Genomic DNA, 16,415 nt, shown 5'->3' with positions numbered 1-16,415 from the left:
TAATCCTGTTACATACTATATCACATAAACATTCAGTACAAGTAAATTTGGCATTTTTCTAGGTCAATTCTTTAGGTGGAAGGCCTTGTAACTTTTGCAAAAAAGCGAAAGAAGCTTTAATTTTTTAAATTAGCACTTTAATAAAAATTATTATACAATTGAATGCAGAAAATGTTTCTTCTGTTAGCAATAGTTGCCATACCAGTAATATTACCTCTAAATGTCAACTGCTTGATAAATCTCTGACAAGAAATTTCTGTTGCAGAAATTCAAAATTAATTTTTAAGAAAAGAAGATTTTTTGTGTCGCCTCTACGGAGTAGTGGCGACATATAGGGATCACTTCTCCGTCGTCTGTCTGTCCGTCTGTCCGTCTGTCCGTCTGTCTGTCTGTCTGTCTGTCTGTCCGTCTGTCCGTCCGTCCGTCACAAAACTTGTCCGGACTACTCCTCATAAACTAACTGGTGCAATTTCATCCAAACTTTACAGGAATGATCAGTACCAAGTCTAGTTGTGCATATTGTCAGGATTTTCCGGTTCAATGATTTTTGTCAGAGTTATGGCCCTTTAAATAATTTTTAATTTTAAAGTTTGTCCGGACTACTTCTCTTATACCACTAATGCAATTTCAATGAAACTTTACAGGATTGATCTGTAGCTCAAGTCCTTGCGCATATTGCACGGGTTTTTCGCGGTTGAATGATTTTTGGCCGAGTTATGGCCCTTTGATAAAAAGGTTTCTTTTTCTGTGTGTTGCCATATACACAAAAGCTTGTCCGGACTACTCCTCATAAACTATACTGTGGCAATTTCATCCAAACTTTACACGAATGATCAGTACCAAGTCTAGTTGTGGCATATTGTCAGCATTTTCCGGTTCAATGATTTTTGTTTGAGTTATGGCCCTTTAAAAAATTTTATTTTTAAAGTTTGTCCAGACTACTTCTCTTATACCACTAATGCAATTTCAATGAAACTTTACAGGATTGATCTGTAGCTCAAGTCCTTGCGCATATTGCACGGGTTTTCCGGTTGAATGATTTTTGGCCGAGTTATGGCCCTTTGATAAAAAGGTGTTTTTTTCTGTGTGTTGCCAGATACGCAAAAGCTTGTCCGGCTACTCCTCATAAACTACTGGTGCAATTTTATCCAAACTTTACAGGAATGATCAGTACAAAGTTTGTTAGTCTAGTTGTGCACTGTCCGTCTGTCTGTTCGTCTGTCACAAAATTTGTCCCAACATGAAATTGGCCATCATGAGGCGACACATGTGATTACTGATCGCTCTTGTTTCAAATTAAATAGATTTTCAGTATAATACATGTACATGCTTGAATACCTTTCCTTCAATTTTTATCATATTTGAATGTCTGTCCTTCAATTAAGGTGATATTTGAATGTCTTGCCTTTAGTAGAACTTGCTTGAATGTCTCCCATCATTTTATCACCCTTCAGTAATTTTTGAATGTCTTCCCCCTCAATAGCACATGATTGAATGTCTTCCCCTAAAGAAGTTTCTAAATGTCATCATGATTTACTTGTATAATTTCAGTGTTTGAGAACAAGGATAAGATAATATTGGTGATGGAATGTGCAGACGGAGGTGAACTGTATGACTACATTAACAACAATCAGCTGACAGAGAAAGACGCACGTAGAGTGTTCCGTCAGATAGTCTCTGCTATAAAACATTGTCATCAGGTACATACCGTACACGCTCAAATTTAATGATATTAGAAATATTGATTCATCATATGCATCAAAACTTTCCATTTATTATACATGTATATATATTAATATTAACAAAACTATCAGGGGTGTCATTGCATTAAGCTGTTTTTACATTGCACCCCGAGTCATGCATATTAAAAACATGCCGCAACGGCACGTGTTTGCGAGAATATATCTGTTAATGCATGTAAATGTATACCTGCTTGCGCAGTTTTTATGCACGAATATACATTAAAACAAAAAGGTAACAATACAATGCCTTAATCAATTTGTTCTTTTGCTTTTTTGATAGTCCCCTGTTAATTTAAAGATTGACTATTAAGGATTGTGTTGAATGTATTAAATTATTTGAATTCAGTAGTTTAATTATGTTATAATGTTGTTGTTTTTTGTTATTTTAGAATGGTATTGTACACAGAGATTTGAAGCTAGAAAATATACTGTTAGATAGAGATAATAATGCCAAGGTAAGCTAGTGTATTTATATTTATATGTATTTATAGTGTATATGTCATCATGCTGTCACCAAGAAGATTTTCATGTCAAAATTCAAGCATATTCAACAACTTTAAGCATTTTTTTCACCTTTCAAAATTAAAAGATCTAGTGCTAAAAGTAAACTTAAAATAAATGCCATGACTTGAAGCTTTAATACCATAGTTTGTAGTCAAGATATATCTGACAATTTAAAGTGAAATAAAAATTACAAGGAGAAACATAATTATGGTATTGTGTTTTCAGATTTTGAAATGCATGTTCATTATCGATTGTTATGTACTGGAAAAAAAAAATGAGATAAAAATACTTAAAATGTTCAATTATTTTAATAAATTGTCATGGATGTCTGTTTTATGGATGAAAATTGTAGACTCAGGAAAAATTTTAGCAATGTCATTATATTATTATAACTGTTTATACTTCAATAAATAAATTATTGTAATAACATATTTCACAGTTATATATAGTTTTAACCTGATACAGATTTTGGACACCGTCCGAAAATTGTGGTTTCTCTATTTTCTTTATAGTTAATGAGCCGGGTCACGACAAAACCAACATAATGGGTTTGCGACCAGCATGGATCCAGACCAGCCTGCACATCTGCGCAGTCTGATCAGGATCCATGCTGTTCGCTTACCAACTCTATTACAAGTGGAGAAACTGACAGCGAACAGCATGGATCCTGATCAGACTGCACGGATGCGCATGCTGGTCTGGATCCATGCTGGTCACAAACGCATTACGTTGATCTTGTCATGGCGCGGCTCAAATGTATTTTTATTGTTTTTACCCATCATACAGATTGCTGATTTTGGACTTTCCAACTATTACAATCAGACTGATATGTTAAAGACATACTGCGGAAGCCCACTTTATGCTTCACCAGAAATCGTGAACGGTCTACCATACTACGGGCCTGAGGTAAGCAATACAATACCAAGAAATTTGTTTCATTATTCTTAAAAAAAAAAAGAAAACAAGCAAAGCTTAAATTAACTTTATTTTTTTGTCAGTGAGAGTTAGGAAAAGGGGAGTAAGGTGTGGTGAGAAGGGTGGGGTGGGGGGAGGTTTACAAAGCTATTGCATACTATGACTTCAACAGTCATCATTTAAGTCAATGTACATGTAGTTGGGTTGTGAATCTTATAAAAACAGGCAACACTCAATATGCAGATGGGGGAAAATCACCTTGTCATTTTAACACAATTTTTCAATCAACTGAAAATAAAAACAATGTTAAAATAATTATAAGAATGAAAGAATGACTTTTATTATGAATGCATGTCCATATATAAACAAAGAACTCATCATTGTCTGGGGCACCTGTATTTGATATTTTTGTAGAAGGTTTACTTCATCTCACTGTCAATAATAGGGAAACAGAAGGCATTTATAATGTTAACCACCTGTTCCTCTTGAGCCGGTGTGAACCATAACTGTCATAAAACCATGCGAGTAGTGTTGCTATATAGATTTTAGTGGGTCTATATTCTTTATTGTTATATTTACATCAGAGGGCTTTCAGTGTATGATTGACCCATTAGTATGTTTTTCACTAACATTATCCAATAAAAAAAATATTGTTTTTCTTTTTGGCCTTGATAACTACTTGACCGGGTCAGCAGGTTGTAACTGTTTATAGTGTAATAGCTATGTTATGAAAACTATGATAACAATTAAATGTTCGAGTATTTTTCTATGACTTTTGTAAAAAGAAAGTTAAAAGTGTTGTCAAAAGTTGTTTGTTTTTTTTTCTATTATTTGCTAGCTACTGTGTATACTGTTAATGAGGCATTACACATAACATTTCCTCTGACAAAAAGTCACAACTATGAAAACTAGATATTAGTAAAAATGTCCCAATTTTCTTTATTTTTCTTGTTAATACACTGTCATTGTTCAAATGTTAAATTTACGTGTTCCCTTGTTTTTATTACATAATTGTGTAATGAGAGAGTTTAAATTCTGCTTGATTTAATGGTGACATTTTTCCCCCCATCCTCTCGATTTAATTTTGTTATTTTGTTATTAAATCATTAAACAAAGTGCAGGAATTTTATCCTGTCATTGAATCAAGTATTTACAGCAAGCTTCGGGCTTATTTCATAAAAAAATGATAGTTTTTATGTCAGTTTTATTAACCATCACTCCATATTTTGCATCTTAAATCTGAAAAATTGCAAATTTGTCTTGTCATAAGAATATTTAATCACCAAATTGTCTTTTTTTATTGTATGGATATAAAGCATGTTGGGGGAAATTGTTCAACATCTGTTTATGATGGTACATGTTATTATAATATTACAATACTGTAATCTTACCATTGTCAGCAAATCCACCTTTATTTAATGCTATCAAATACCAAGAAAAATTACTGCAATATTGTGATTTTCAATAGTAAATTTTGGGAAAATAACCCAACAGTTTTAACCATTTACCAACCATGCTGTAATATATCTTGAATTTAGTAAATCATAGAGTGATAACATGTATAATTATATGAGTATATTATAACTTTAATTATTATACTGGTTATCATTTTTTTTGTGTTTTGAGGTTTAAGGTCTTCATTTTTTATATTTTATTATTGTTAACAATTTTTATACTTATTCAAATTGTAAAAAATAAAATTTAAAAAAAACAACACGAACAATCCTCATGCTCAGGGCTGTACTTGAATACAAATATATGATTCATGCATTTGATAACAAAATTTGGCAGTGCACTCACGTATGCAATTGTTTGCAAATAGTCCAGTCTCTAGAAATGTAGACAAAAAATTACACTTTTTAAACAAGCGTACCTTTTCAAACTTCAAGTTCTGTTTGATTTATGTTAGTGTTGTTGTTCTTTGTGGGTTTTGGTTTGTAAGGTTATAATGTACATGATGCATCACTAATTAATGCAACTATTTTGAACATGTAACACTAAGGAGATATTAAACCTGCTGGTTTCACTAAGGTATTAAGTTCAAATCTTTAGCATGGTGCATCCTTTTTTTTCTGAAGATTTGATCAAAATAATGTTTAAAGTGAATTATCCTCTCCCCTCATTTATTTATATAAATTTGTATGGATTATTTTGGTCATATGTTGAAGCAAACATTAATATAGAACTATGAGAAACACTTAATAGCAGTATATTTATTATATAAGTACTGTCTTGTTTTAGATATTAAAATAACACATGGACAGATGTTGAGGAGAAGTGAGGTCTCACTGTTCTTCCCCCTTATTATGACATTCAAGTTAAATGAAACTAGTTGCATTCTTTGGGAAGTTGGAAAGGATTGGGATGTTTGTTGTTTTTTTATAGTAAAATATCCAGATGAATATGTTAAGTAAGTCTGAAATCTTGTGAAAGATTAAGCTTAACAGATTCAGATTGATATAAATATCTCTATATTTAGAAAATAGGATGTTTTCATATTTCTAAATTTCACACTCTACTGCAAATCTGATATCAGATTAGGGTTGCATTATCCCCCATATTTGTACATATTGTGCCATAGTATTTAAGTGTGGTTAATTATAAACACCAGGTACTTGAGAAAATATGTCAATGTGTGACAGAATATTTATTACATATGCACTTGATTGATTCTTTATTTGATTGTTATTTTTGCAACTTATTTTATAATTGACCAAACACCAAAAATAAACAAATAAGTGCTAAGTGATTCTGTATTAACAACTTCCTGTTAATTGGATGTCATGATAAATTTCTTTCATGACAAAAAGAAAGTACAATGTACAAGGGGTTAATATAAATCTGTTTACCAAAATTGTTTACTGTAAATAAAAGATTGTTGAATTAGTATGACCAATGATTGTGAGAAAAATAATTTGAGTTAGAACCAGGCCTGAAAACACTTACATAGATAATCTTACATAGACAAATTAAGAGCTAAAGTTTTGAATGTTTTAATAAGTTTATGGCCTTGATTAACAACCCGTTACTATACTGTAGAGTTATAAATAGATATCATGCTTTTGTATTTACATGAATACAATAAATGTTTTAGTCTGAAATATAGTCTACATTTAAGACATTAAAAGTTAGTTTGGTAAGTTAAGACATAGATGTAGCTAGAATATTGACAACAAACATTATTATATAGATATGTTTGAAACATGGATCAAGGTTAAATAGACTTAGATAATGTACAATGATACACTTGTCAACAGATAAAGATGTTCTTTGTTATATGAAATATATTAAAGCTGTAATCTATGATTGATGTGCATGTGAGAGGAAGGGTTGAATAAATAAAAAATCAAATTTTGATTAGTCAGCAAATTGTCTTTCAGATGATACTCATGTGATGATACTTCAATGTCTGGAACACAAGAAATTCAGAACTGGGCTGATTTATATTTTGATATATTGGTTGGGGGATGTTGCAATGTAAATTTAAGGCCAAAAATCTATCTTCTATTACATGATATGCTAGACACTGGATTGATAGCTGATTCCTTTTTTTTTATAACAAAAGGGGGAGATTTGTATGCTACTGGAAATATTTTAAATTTGATAGGTTTTAGTTGATTATAAAATTTAAGGTCAGGTTAAAGCACAGAAAAAAAAAACAATTTATTTATTTGGCCTAAAGATATAAGAAGAAAGCAAAGGCAATGTTTAATGGGAACATCATCATTTGACACACTAGTTTATATCTTTTAATGTTTGTTAAGTGAATGTTTGGACAGTAATTTCAAAAGAAACACACATAAAATTAAAGTTTCTAAAGGGGGAATAGCTGTGTATCCAAGCAGCTTATATGATAGAATAAAATGCTGTGTTTTTTTTCTCTACTATTTGTTTTCAATTTATCCATTTCAAAAAAATCTTAACCTAAGCCAAGATAAAGGGATTTAAAAACTAGAAAACAGTAATAATAAATCCAAAGAACGAAATGAGAGTGTAAATATGCATGACGTCTGGGGTATAATTATAGAAAATCTTCGCTTCGTCAAAGTAAACAAAATGATCATTTATTCAGGATATTATTATTGAAACAAGGACGTTTTATATGCTGTTAATGTTATACAAAGATACTATGGAATCCTAGCAACAGCTAATATTAATATCATATAGCAGGAAGATTATTCTTTTTTTTCAAATTTTTTCTTTATATAAAGTTTATTGTTTCTTCCTCCCGTACCAATTTCTTATAAACCCAGAATTCCTGTCTCTAGTTTAGTATCCAGAGTTTCAGATAATATAACACAATACTATACTTACATCATACATATATAACATCCTGAGGAAGGCGCGATAGAACCGAAACTGGTAGAAAATAAATTACCTAAACCAGCTCTGGTGTTAACATGTTTTTTTCCTCTTATTTCGACATATATTATAAATTTATGGCAAATTTCTATTGATTTGGGATTTCAAAAACTACCAGGGTGTCAGTCATGAACTAAAAATCCAAAGACAGGCTTTTTGTTGGGATGGGGATAGTGTTCTTTGATGTTATATTCAAATGATTTTTTTATAACAGATATTACATAATTGACCAACTTGTGATATTTTGATGTAATAATTAAATGTGACATATTTATTTTCAGGTTGACTGTTGGAGTCTAGGTGTTGTTTTGTACACTCTTGTCTATGGTACGATGCCGTTTGACGGCACTAATTTTAAGAAACTACGAACACAGATTACAACAGGCGACTATTACGAACCAGATAAACCATCAGGTAATTTACCTCGTTTTATTCATTAAAAAAAAAAAATCAGATATACTTCTAATTTAAAGAAGTTTTTATGTAAAGAAGGCTGATGACTGATTCTACCCATGCCACCAGTACAGACCAAGATCAGCCAGCACACTTGTGCCTTTCAGTCATTACATATATTGTATTTAGAAATTCCCTAAAAATTATAAATGGTTTTGTCCAGATTGAAAGATGGGCAAGTCCATTTAAGGTATTTAGTGAGGTGAGGGTTAAAGAAGTGATAACAAATTTGTTATATACATTGGCCTCATTATCTGTATAACATTGGTCTCAAGAGCATTTTTTATAGCATTTTGCATATTGATCAATTATCAAATCAATTAGTATTATAGATTATAAGACAAAAGAACCGTCATGCGTTAGGAATTTAGTGTGGTTTTTTTACCTATAAATGTGTGGGTGAATATAATGCTTAATGAATGTTTGAATAATTATTTGATATTTTGTGGAATTTGACTGTTTTGATTGTGTAGGGGGAGATACCTGCTATACTTGTCTAAATTAAGATTTTTAATCTTGCACATTGAGTCACAAGGTGTACATTTAATACAGATCAAATATTGTGAGCATTGAAGCATGTGTTGAATAGATAGGTGAAACATGTCTAAACTTATATAATGCCTAAAATCAACATTTTTAGAGTAATAAATATTTAACATTATGTCAATTTGTTAAGCCTCTTGTTAGATAGCTTGCATTTCTTTGATAATCTTAAGGTGAAATTGTAAGGTTACATTTTCAAGTATGCACTTAATGGCAATAAAGTCTTAAACAAATAACTAGTACAAAACTCTTCAAAACTGAAAGAGGTTCTAGAAAGAGGAAGAAATCATTCGATATTGAATAAAAATGGCTGTTTCTAAGGTGATTATGGAATTTATTGATGACATCTGGTCAATATTGTCCAAAATAAGTGGGTCAGTGTTACAACAATACATTATAAATACATGGTATAGGTTCATTACTGTATTTAGAGGTATTGTTGATTTTTCAGCTAGGTGTTAAATAATTTACATAATATGTTGTCACATTAAGTTAATGTTGGGTAACACAGTTAAATAGGTGGGTATTAGCTGATTGTTTACAATAAGTTACATGCGTAAGAGAGTTATTTGTGTTTGTGGTAAGGTTTGAGATAACACATTCTTGTATTGAGTCACTGAGGTTAGTGGAATGTGCCAGAAACCTACCGTATTTGAACTTTCCTTGACCCCACTGCTCATTACTATTTTATATTTTAATTAAGTTCATAGAAAATTATTTTTAAAAAAATATTGTATTAACAACTCGACACAGCCATGTTTATCTTGAACTGTTGTTCCTGCATATAATGAGCCGTGTCACAACAAAACCAACATAGTGCATTTGCAACCAGCATGGATCCAGACCAGCCTGCGCATCCGCGCAGTCTGATCAGGATCCATGCTGTTCGCTTACAAATCCTTTTACAAGTAGAGAAACTGATAGCAAACAGCATGGATCCTGATCAGACTGCGCAGATGCACAGCCTGGTCTGGATCCATGCAGGTCGCAAACCCATTATGTTGGTTTTGTCATGGCACGGCTCATATATAATAAGTTAATGAAGCTTCTAATCATTCAATCCATACAATTTAAAGTTTGTATTTAAAATAACTGTAAAAAACTAAATTTTAAAACAGGATATGGGTGGGGGTGGGTAGGAAGAGAGGCAGCTAGCTCCAGGAAACATTTCTCTTTACTTATATAGAGAACCAACATAAATGTTTCAAAGAATGAATTATTTTCAATGGATGACAAGACTGATGTTTATATGACTGTATCTATATCTGTTATGTAAATTGAGTTAATTATATGACATCATGAGGTTTATTTATATTGTAACATTTGTAACTTAAACTGTCATATCAAACACTTTCATGCATATTAAGATTTAACTTACTGCCATATTTTTTTCTTTTTAATTTGATGAATTTTTTATTAAGTACTAAGATATAAATTTTAACATATGCCTGAGTAACTTTCCAATATTTCATTATTTATGAAGTAACATCAAATGTGGAGATAAGGGTTTGGTTTGATATACTATCATTAAAATGATAAGATCATAGACATATCTTGGGAAAATCTATTAAAAAAATTTAAATCTGAAGTGAGAAGTACGCGAGGGTTAAATTACTCATCATGAAATTATTCCGTCAGAGTTGCTGTCCTGATTGTCTGGTCTGTGCAGTATAGTAGCTAAGATGACCGAATTTATGCAGGAATAAATTACCTGTGGCTTCATTAACATAACTGCATACCTTTTGAATTATAATGAGAGTGTTATTTTAAAAGTAGACCTGATGTAATACTCATTCATAGAGAAGATTAAAGCATATTTTGATGTAGATAGTTAATGAGGGTCCCACCAGGGTTATCTCAACTTTATTATTCATCCGAGACATCCAAGTATAAACTAGTTATCTGCATAAAGAATATCTCATGACCGACATATTTAGAGAATTAATTAAAGTTAGACTACAGAAGAGGTGACAGTAGATGAAAGTAAATTTTGACATCATTATAAAATACAGTTTGACATAATGCAAAGTAAAATATGTGCATGTAATAAAGTTTTATTTTGTATTCTATTTTTAGAATCGGCTGGGTTGATTCGACATCTTCTCACAGTGAATCCTGCTAAAAGAGCAACAATAACGGACATCTTATCTCACTGGTGGGTGAATCTAGGTCACAGCATGATGCCAGACAACGAGCCATACATTCCTCCGATGGTGTTACAGCCGGTACCTAGCTACCACAACCAATCTTTATCCTCTTCATCAGAGAGTGATGACGGGGAACCAGAATGTAACGGAAAAGTAAAAACTGTGAAGCCTCTGAAGAGTATTCTCAAAAAACCAAAAATGACAGAAAATTTTGTTGATAAAAGGTGCAATGAATCTCTGATGCCAAAGAATGATGCTACAGAAAATGCTGGTGATAGTCAACCTTCAGATGATGCTGTGTTCAATGAGTCATCAGACAATCAGACTGATTCTCAAATAAGTAATCTCAGTGAAACTGAATCACAGTCTAACCAAATATTAAATGACGCAAATGATGCTTCTGTTGTTGCTGATGAAACAAGTGGTAAAAAGGTGTTTGATTCTAGCATGATGCCAAAAAGAGGAATTTTGAAGCGCAAGGGTAAATTCAGTGCAGGTGATAGTGGATGTGAACTGAATGATTTAAACAGAAAAGACAGTGTTGGCCTGTCGGTTCGCCCAATGGATCTCAGCGAGGCTGATTCAGCACTTGATTCTCCAGATAATATTTTACCTGGTGATAATAACTCAACAGACAAAACCAGAAGATCTTGTGATAATTTACAGCTTGGTGCTTTCAGTTTTGGACCATCTGAAACAAAGAAAGATGGTTTAAACCTTACCTCCGCAGACTATCTTCCTACTGCAGTCATTCCACGCAGACGAGGAATTCTGAAAAATACAAATCGTGATTCTGACAAACGTTTAAGTGCCTGCAGTACGGGATCCAATTCCTCTGCTGATATTTTAGACTTTTCTTACGACAGTTTTGATGAAATTTTGAAATCTCGTTTCTGCAGTGACACATCGCCAAAGTCTTCCACAGATTATGGTTCCGATGTTCGTGACTTGCGTCTGCAAGGTCAAGCTGCGTTACATGAAGATTTATTTAACTATAACGAAGCGAAAGAAGTTTATCAAAAAGCGCTTGATATTTGTAAAGAAACATAACAAGAGATGAATGAACCTCTAGTCATACCCTGGTCACCATGTACAATTCCATTAATACACATCAAATGTGCCTGCTGTTTAAAACAGTGCCTGTTTAAAACACTGACTTCTTGATTATCATTTTCTTAAAAAATACATGCTTATTTAATAGATGCTTGCATAATAGAATTATATTGAACATAATGTTTATGAAGGGTAACATGAATGCATTTAGCTATTGTTTTCCATTGAAAAAAAAAGAACGGACCTAAATTTGTCTGTAAATATGATAAGTTTGACTGATTACCAAAACAAATTCTTGTATGTTTAGTCAGAGTTTATCTTTTTTCTTATTTTTAGAACACATTCTTCAGTATAATTCCTGAAAGAAATTAAATATAAAGAAAATACTGTAAATGTTTATAACAAACAATTAAAACAATAGGTTTTTAAAATGTACTGATTATTGGATATTCTATTTCACTTCCATTAAATGTTGTAGAAATACACGGAGACATTTTTGTAATTGTTTGTATTATGTTATTGAATACTGATTACATACTCTTTGTCTATAAAACTTAAAATATTTGGTAATTTAATATGTGAGCTAATGAATCACAATTGGACACATACCCTGGTTAGTTTCTGTTTAATACTGCATTAGTTTGAAACACGTCGTCAAAAAGACTCGATTAAATCTTGCAATATAGGTAAAGCGTATGATTCAGTGTGGTTATATGTTTTTAATTCAGTTAGTATTGGTAATCATACACCGTATCACTGTAAATGTGATTAATACATGTCTTTTATTCGCAATAAAGAGCGTTCACGTGTTAAATAGATTGTAAATCTATGAAAAATTAGCCACATAATTTATAAATGTGTCTGGAAAGATGAATCATGCATGCCTGTTGTTGTTTTTTTTTTTAAGTATACTTTGAGAACAATTTTTTTTTTAAGACTAGCAAAATCTAAGTGGTATTTTTTGGCAGTTTCACTATTAAACTTAAATCACATGTAAAAATCACATGTAACATTAACATAAAACTGTTTTATTCACTGAACGTTTATTGCTATCTTGTCATAGGGAGTAGATCAGCACCAGTACATATTGAGATAAACATAAAATCATGGATAGCAAAATTGATTTTTTTTGCATTTTTAATTTTTTGGATGTTTATATTTTCACATGAATCATTCTCCAAAAAAGTTATATTTCCATAGGGTTTCAATATATACAAGTTAAGTTTGGAAGTAAAGAAGTATTTTCATGTTTTTTCCAAGAACATTTTATGTGTGACTTTTGAGTTCTTGATTTTGTAATTCAGCAATTACAATCAAAGCTGTAAAATATTTAACAAGAGGACCTATACTTTCATTAATGCTAAAAAATAAGAACACCAAGGCTTCATTTGCCTAGAAACAAACTGCAAATGGGCACAAAGTGTTCCTAACAGTAAACAAAATACATATCAGTGCAAAAAAATGTAACACAAATGATATTGTTGCCAAAACGTGCCTTCATTTTGAGAAACAATTAATGATTTTGCCATGGTTTTGTAACAATTTTCGCCTTAAACTAGAGACCTCGTTAATGACTATATGGCCTTGTTTTTTCTTTTTGTTTACTTGTGTTAAAATGATTTCACTAAATGTGTTATGTCATATCCTTGATACGCAGCCAAAATTTGTCATGTGCCATTTTAATTCTCTTGACTTGTACAATTTTCTGTTAAAAGTTTGTTATATAAATCTTAAAGTAAGACATATTTTTGCCAAGATTACACAAATAATCATCTGTTAGTTTTATCAACAACAATTGATGACAATATATATTTTATAGGTAATATTTTTGTGCGATAAAAAGAGAGACTACAGTGAGCTCTTCTGTTTCAAAGAAAGAACTTCAGCGGTAATGATCGCTGAGGCATCGTTGTTGTGCAAATACTTTAATGTAGCCCATTTTTTAAACATTTCAAAAATTATAAACATGAAACTTGGAATACTTACTCATCATGACATTGTTCAATTGTTACACAGGACACATAATTCTTTCTTTTAATTCTGAAAGAAATATTTTTTGAGTTATGCCCTTATTAACTTGAGAATTTTTAACAGATGAGTTGTAACACCAGATGCGGTGCTCTTGTTTTGTTCTGATTCTTCCTAATTTGAATACTTCCTTCTTATAAATAAATGTAAAATGAGTAATAACCGTGGTAAAATGTTGGAGTTTATAAGTTATTTTCAAGGTATGCAATAACCTAAATTGCTTATCAAATATATTACAAGAGCCTTAAGATTTTCGCTGTGAATTAATTTATCTTGCTTACATAATGATATATCTGTATAATAGCATGTGTAGAGGGCAACATTTAATGTGGCCAGCATGTTAGTTTAGATTTGCTTGATTGTATGTTATGTCATTTATTTATTGTGTGCTAGTTTATTATGTACAAAAAATAAAACAATACAAATTACTACATGACGTTTTTAGTTTGTTTTGGTTTGTTTATCTTAATAACTTCAGTAAGTCATGGATGTATCTGTGCTTTGTCGAGTTGAATCAAACTTTTCACTCATGACAGAGTCCTGGTGATTCTTTAATGGCCAACTATGGATAACTATATAAATATTTATATATACAATTTAAAATTAAGAATGAAAATTCTTACAGGTGCCATAGTTATGATTTATTTTATATGCGAAGATGATGAATGATAACTAGAGTTTCTTTCTAGGAAATATTACCAAGTAAAACTAATACACTATTCAATCAACAACACTAATACCAAATGGGGAAGTAACGTTGTTATTTATATTAGACGTGAGTGATAAGGAACATAAAGTGTGAAGTAAATCCCTGAAGTAATGCAGAATATAAAAGAACCACTAAAGTAAAAGTGATTTTTTATTCACACAAAACTTCAAGTTTCTAGGTACCAGACTTATGAACCTTGTCATATGTGATGCGAGTATTGATAAAAAATAACTATTTAAGCTTGAAGTAATTACTGGATCCATTTAGTGAACTGTTATATATATCAAATGTATTACTGCAAACACGGTTGCAATGTTTTTATAAACAGATAGTTTGCATCCAGACTATGTTGTTTTTTGTTGTTTTTTTCTGCACCAAACAAGATTGCAATGACTTGTGTGGTGTGTAAAACCGATTGCGATTATTAACTGTCACACTCCAGTTATGTTTCTTGAAATTGCAACAACAAAAAAAAAATGAAGAAAAATAACTACTGTTGCATTCTAATAACTCAGTCAATCCCAAGTTTCATCAAACTTTGTCTGATATATTATTACTTGATTTAATATTGATTTTAATATTTTGAAATACATCTTAAGGTTTCGTACATAGACCAAAACGCAAAGATGATGTATTTATGATATGTTCTTTGAAATGACTTGCAAGTTATGTGTTTAAGTATTGTTATATTTATCTGGTTATTTGCGAACATGAGTTAAGAATTACTATTTAAGACGGTGCTAGGGGGCAGGAGAAAAGTTGAACATTCCATTATCTCTCACAAACAGACTGATGAAATTGAGAGTGAGATTTTCAACTATTTGCTGTTTTTGCAACCGCTGCGAGCCGCTTTTCATGAAATGACACTACTGAGTCACATTTAAGGTTCCATGATAACCGCCGTATGAACACATCTGCGGATGTTTCTAAATTAAAAAAAAAACATTTTCGTGTTTAAATGTTGAAATCTGCTTAAGCCGGTGCTAGGGGCGTGGACGGTAACTTGCACTTTCCAGATTGTCCATGAACAGGCTCAGTCAAACCGAGCCTGCAACATTTTCAATTTTGCCGTGTTGGGTTTTCTTTAGGGGTTCTGCTTTCTCTACTTTCTCCATTGCTCGATTTGTATCACCCATTTGCAGATGCGAAAAGAAGCACACCAAAAAAACAGTAAAAATTAAACGGTCAATGTACAAATGCATCATAATGGACCATGAATGACCCTGTTTGCAGAGTTTTTTACTGTACTACTGGTATTTCTTAAATTTCTAATGACATCTTCGAATCTATTTCAAAGTGACCTGAACGCTTATGAAACAGACATAACACTGATATATATACTATAGTATATTCTCACATTTATTTTGAATTCAAGATAACAAACCAGCTGATGATCTTAAACGAGATATCAACCCATTATCATAACATTCCGAAAACATCAATTATCATAAACTTATCAACTATTCATCAATTAAGTTTTGAAAGAAATCGAGATAATAAAAGATACACATCTTATTTTCAAAGACTAACTAATTGACATTTAGGCCTATAATGAGCCCATAACAAACTCGGACAATATTATCTATTTAACAATAATCTTAAATCAACTACCATCTGTATGACACCACGTAAAATTAATGGCGCAAATCTAACGAATACATCAAAGACATTTTTTATCATTTCCATATAACGTTAGTTACAAGAAGTCATCTGGCAAGGTCATGATCATCGACTGTGTATCATGTTGTGTACATTCATGGAGATAATCTAGCTGGATTACAAAATTCTGTAGCTTTAACATGTTGTCAACTCGAATCGATCTGAAGTTGCATGTAGAATAGGATGTTCAGATTTATCTAGATCGCAAAGGCGGGGCAATACACACACTTTTACAAATCTGCTTGAGTAATCAAATTTAATTTTCCAGTTATGGAATCTCATAGAACTGTATAGACCCCG

General features: G+C 31.6%; 1 protein-coding gene across 1 annotated transcript in view; it reads left to right on the top strand.

Annotated features, from left to right (window-relative positions):
- Window positions 1-14,178, top strand: part of LOC132736419 (NUAK family SNF1-like kinase 1) — a 34,062-nt gene extending 19,884 nt beyond the window's left edge. The window contains exons 3-7 of the mRNA XM_060723545.1: window positions 1,552-1,700; window positions 2,132-2,197; window positions 3,033-3,152; window positions 7,805-7,937; window positions 10,596-14,178. Of these exons, the coding sequence (XP_060579528.1) occupies window positions 1,552-1,700; window positions 2,132-2,197; window positions 3,033-3,152; window positions 7,805-7,937; window positions 10,596-11,716 (1,589 nt within the window). The 3' untranslated portion in view covers window positions 11,717-14,178. The remainder of the gene's footprint in view (window positions 1-1,551; window positions 1,701-2,131; window positions 2,198-3,032; window positions 3,153-7,804; window positions 7,938-10,595) is intronic.
- Window positions 14,179-16,415: the final 2,237 nt, after the last annotated feature.

The sequence above is a fragment of the Ruditapes philippinarum genome, unplaced genomic scaffold (assembly GCF_026571515.1).
Source record: "Ruditapes philippinarum isolate M1 unplaced genomic scaffold, ASM2657151v2 ctg2075_1_1_1_1, whole genome shotgun sequence".
In the NCBI taxonomy this organism is placed as follows: domain Eukaryota; kingdom Metazoa; phylum Mollusca; class Bivalvia; order Venerida; family Veneridae; genus Ruditapes; species Ruditapes philippinarum.
This window is presented reverse-complemented; position numbering and strand designations above follow the sequence as displayed.